The 3,976-nt window shown below is 54.6% G+C and overlaps 1 protein-coding gene across 1 annotated transcript; it reads right to left on the reverse strand.

The window, feature by feature from the left end:
- Positions 1–326: 326 nt before the first annotated feature.
- Positions 327–3,495, reverse strand: DUSP1 (dual specificity phosphatase 1). The gene is made up of 4 exons (XM_043488842.1): positions 2,827–3,495; positions 2,400–2,545; positions 1,816–2,035; positions 327–1,384 (listed from the first exon to the last, which is right to left on the reverse strand). The coding sequence occupies exons 1-4, from the start codon at positions 3,191–3,193 to the stop codon at positions 1,014–1,016; spliced, it is 1,104 nt and encodes a 367-aa protein (XP_043344777.1). The 5' UTR covers positions 3,194–3,495; the 3' UTR covers positions 327–1,013.
- Positions 3,496–3,976: the final 481 nt, after the last annotated feature.

Below are 3,976 nucleotides of genomic sequence, written 5' to 3' on the forward strand. Positions count from 1 at the left end.
GAAGGTATTAAATGAAAAAAGCAACCAAGCAAATGGCCACTTATTCCTAGCTTTGGCTCTGGGTACACTTGGGTTCCCTGTGTGACATGTTGGGAAAAACATAGGCAGACACTTGAATTCAATACCAAGAGCTTAGTTCTAGTACTTTTTTAAAATAATTGATCACATTTCTCTACCACCCTGGCAACCCAGGCATCTTGTGGGACTGAGGGCCACCAAGGAGTATGGGATCAGATGCCAAAACACATTCTGAAGGACCTTGTTTTTCCCTATTTCAGTGATGGGAAAGGAATCAGAGGGACTGACCAAGAAATAAAGCATCGAGATTTCAATAGAAATGCCATAATTTATTCTGTTGTATAAAAAAGTCATCCTTATGTAACAAAATGTCTTCTTAGAAGAAGATATATATTATTTCAGGTCATAAATAATCAGCAAACATACAACTGTTGGCAACTTAAAAAACAAAACAAAACCAACACTGGTGCTTTCCATCAGTGCTGAAAACAAACCTGCTTAGGATATATTTACAGGATATTACAGTACTCAAACACAAAAATTGAGGTATTTGGTTTTTCTAGGAGTAGACACTGACATTTGTGAAGGTGGACCGCCTACACAAAAATAAATAAAACAAGGTATATTCTCATATGTATATGTGTTGTCGGGAATGATAATACTGGTAGGTATGTCAAGCATGAAAAGTGTCTTCAGAAAACAGGGACAAGCAAAAAGAAATTGGCTCTCACACTTGAGTCCTCTCTCTTCTGCCCCTTTCTGTCCGAGGGACTTGATGTACCCACTGTATGTTGGTCCCGAAATGAGCTGAGTTCAGCAAACATCTTGGCGCGAAGTCATCATTACAACTGCTCAGGAACCCAGTGGAACTTGGGTGAAATTAAATAAATAAGGACCAGCCCTCACGAGCCTCCTTCCCTGGAATTATTGCATTTCCACTTTCCAGAAGGAGCCTGGAATCCCGGTGGGTTGTGAAGATCACCTCCCGTGGCTTTTCAGCAGCTGGGAGAGGTCGTGATGGGGCTCTGAAGGTAGTTCAATGCACTGTTCGTGGGGTGGACCGGAATGGAGACCGGGAAGTTGAAGACGGTGGTGGTGGAGGCGCTGCAGTCAAGCACAGCCATGGCGGGGCTCCCCGCCTCTGCCGAGCAGTGGGGGGCCAGGACCTGGGACTCAAACTGCAGCAGCTGGCCCATGAAGCTGAAGTTGGGGGAGATGATGCTTCTCCTCTGCTTCACAAACTCAAAGGCCTCATCTAGCTTGACTCGATTAGTCCTCATGAGGTAAGCGAGGCAGATGGTGGCCGATCGGGAAATGCCCGCCTGGCAGTGCACAAACACCCTTCCACCAGCATTCTTGATGGAGTCTGGAAAACAAAGGGCAGCTGGTTATTTGAGAGCCCAGGAGAATGACCCCAACCAACCCCAGGTGTCTAAGAAATGTCACATGTGTCCTGTCCAGGACGGTCAATATCACCTCATGTCATCACAGACATACTGTTCGTGAAGGCAATGTGGGCACAGTGGATTTAAACAGCCAGGGATTTAAACCCAAGCAAGGCATCGCCACTAAGCAGATTGATATTGGACAGGTCAATTCAACCTTCTGAGATTCAGTTTGCTAATTTATAAAGTGGGACATCGAACCTGTACTTTGCTGGGACGCTGCCCATGCCAGACTGATTTTCATGTCTAGAGGAAAGCTTAAAACTATGTCGCTCAAGTTCTTGCCATAGAGTTGTCTCAGTCGCTAAAACAGAAGGAGTGTGGCAAAGACCCAGGCATCTGTTCCATTTACCTATGAAGTCAATTGCCTCATTGAACCAGGAGCTGATGTCCGCCTTGTGGTTGTCCTCCACGGGGATGCTCTTGTACTGGTAGTGACCCTCGAAATGGTTGGGACAGTTCGCAGAGACGTTGATCAAGGCAGTGATGCCCAAGGCATCCAGCATGTCCTTGCGGGAAGCATGATAGGCGCTGCCCAGGTACAGAAAAGGCAGGATCTCCACTGGGCCACCCTGAAATCCAGAAACATCCAACGCTGGTCAAGCTTTGTTCAACGTCAATGGTGGTGCCCACATCCACAAAACCTCCCTGCTGGACAAGCTAGTTTCAATACTGGGTGACCCTCACAGCAGTGTTAACAGTGTAAATAAATAGGGGACGAAACCCATTTGCCTAGGCAGGGCCAACAAGCTAATTTCTGTAGTGCCAACAATTAGAGGCTCGGCTCCAATCATACCATTTAACTATGGGATAAATAAAATCCCCGTGTCCCCTGTTATAAATAGAGCTGCATGTCACTTTATATATTTTCACTAGCGCAGCTCTGCCACCTTTGCCAGCTGTTCCTTCTCCCCTCCGGCACAGCCCCCTACTAACCTGATCGTAGAGTGGGGTGCTGCAAGAACTGCACCCGGATTCGGCGCTGTCAGGGACACTAGTACTCAGGGGAAGGCTGAGCCCCATGGCGGTCGACTGTTTGCTGCACAGCTCCGGGTAGGAAGCGGAGAAAGCTTCATATCCTCCTGGGAACACAAAGAAACACATTTTTTTTCCATTAGTACCGCCGAGACAGGGTACCTTCATACAACTTCCCCATCCACCAGGGCTGGAACTTTAGCCCGGAGAGGCCCAGGCGAGTCTTTGTTCCTAGAGCCAAACAAAGCCAACAAGTTCCCACAATACGACTCAGGCGTCCAAGCGCTCCAGGTGGAGCAGCCGCCCCCCCCGGAGCTGAGAACCAGAGGTCCCCAAACTAGGCGGCGGAGGGCGTGCGGCCCGCCCCCGAGCGTCCCCGAAGGCGTACCTTTGAGCAAAAAGATTTGCGCGCCGCGCGCCTCGCGGCAGAGCGCTCCGGCGGCCAGGGCCAGGGTGCCGTCGCGCTTGGCGCAGTCCAGCGCGGCGCTGCGCTCGTCCAGCAGCACCACGGCGTGGTAGGCGCCGGCCAGCAGGCGGCCGCGCAGCTCGGCGTTGGGCACGATGTGCTCCAGACCCATGGCACCCTTGGCCCGCCGACGCACGATGGTGCTGAAGCGCACGTTGACCGAGCCGGCGATGTGGCCGGCGTTGAAAGCGAAGAAGGAGCGACAGTCCAACAGCAGGCACTGCGCCGCGCGCTCCCTCAGCAGCGTCCGGAGGCCTCCGGCGTCCAGGGAGACCACTTCCATGACCATGGCCGGCCCCAGCGCCCCCAGCGTGCAAGTCGTCCTGTGTTCTTTGTCCCGGGAAGCGAACAGCAGGGCGACGGCTTTCGAGGAAAAGCCCGACCCCGGTTTTCTTTGCGCCAAACCCAAACTGCCTTTGGACCGAGCGAGGGGTCGTTGGGTGGGACTCTCGACCGCCTCGGCTTCCTTGTTGCTCTCCCGACGGCCCTAACACTCGCGCTTCGCCCAGAGCCCCGAAGTCTTTCGCAGCGAGTCAGACCCGGTGGGGAGCGTTTATATTGTGGCTCTGCGCAAGCAGGCGGGGCGGGGCGGGGCGGGGCGGGGCGGGGCGGGGCGCGCGCGCGCGGGCGCGCGCTGTGGGGGAGGGGATTGTTTGTTTGAATGACGCTCACGTGACTGGTATGGTGACGTCACCGCCCTGCCCGGTTTGGCGCCGGACTAGCCAAAGGCGAAGACGTCAGCGGCCTCCGAGTGGGGTCCGCTGGCTAAGCTCGGGCTCGGGCTCTGGCCCCCGCCCGGCCGTCCGGCCTGCGCCTGGCGCGTCCCTGGGGATCTGGTCCGCGCCGCTCTCCGGGCCCAGCGGGGAAGGGAGAGGGTGGACGCTCTGCCAGCCGAGGGCTGACTCCCGTGTGCGAGTGCCTGGGAGACCAGGCTGCGTGCCACCAGCCCCCGCCTCCCCTCCTCCCCCTCCACCGCGCTGCTTCCCGGCGTCCGCTCCTCCGCCGACCCGAGTCGAAAGGGGTTTCCTTTGTTACTGCATACACATGCGCCCCTTTTTCTCATTTCCTCGTA

Source organism: Cervus canadensis, chromosome 16, assembly GCF_019320065.1.
Source record: "Cervus canadensis isolate Bull #8, Minnesota chromosome 16, ASM1932006v1, whole genome shotgun sequence".
NCBI classification, from domain to species: Eukaryota; Metazoa; Chordata; class Mammalia; order Artiodactyla; family Cervidae; genus Cervus; species Cervus canadensis.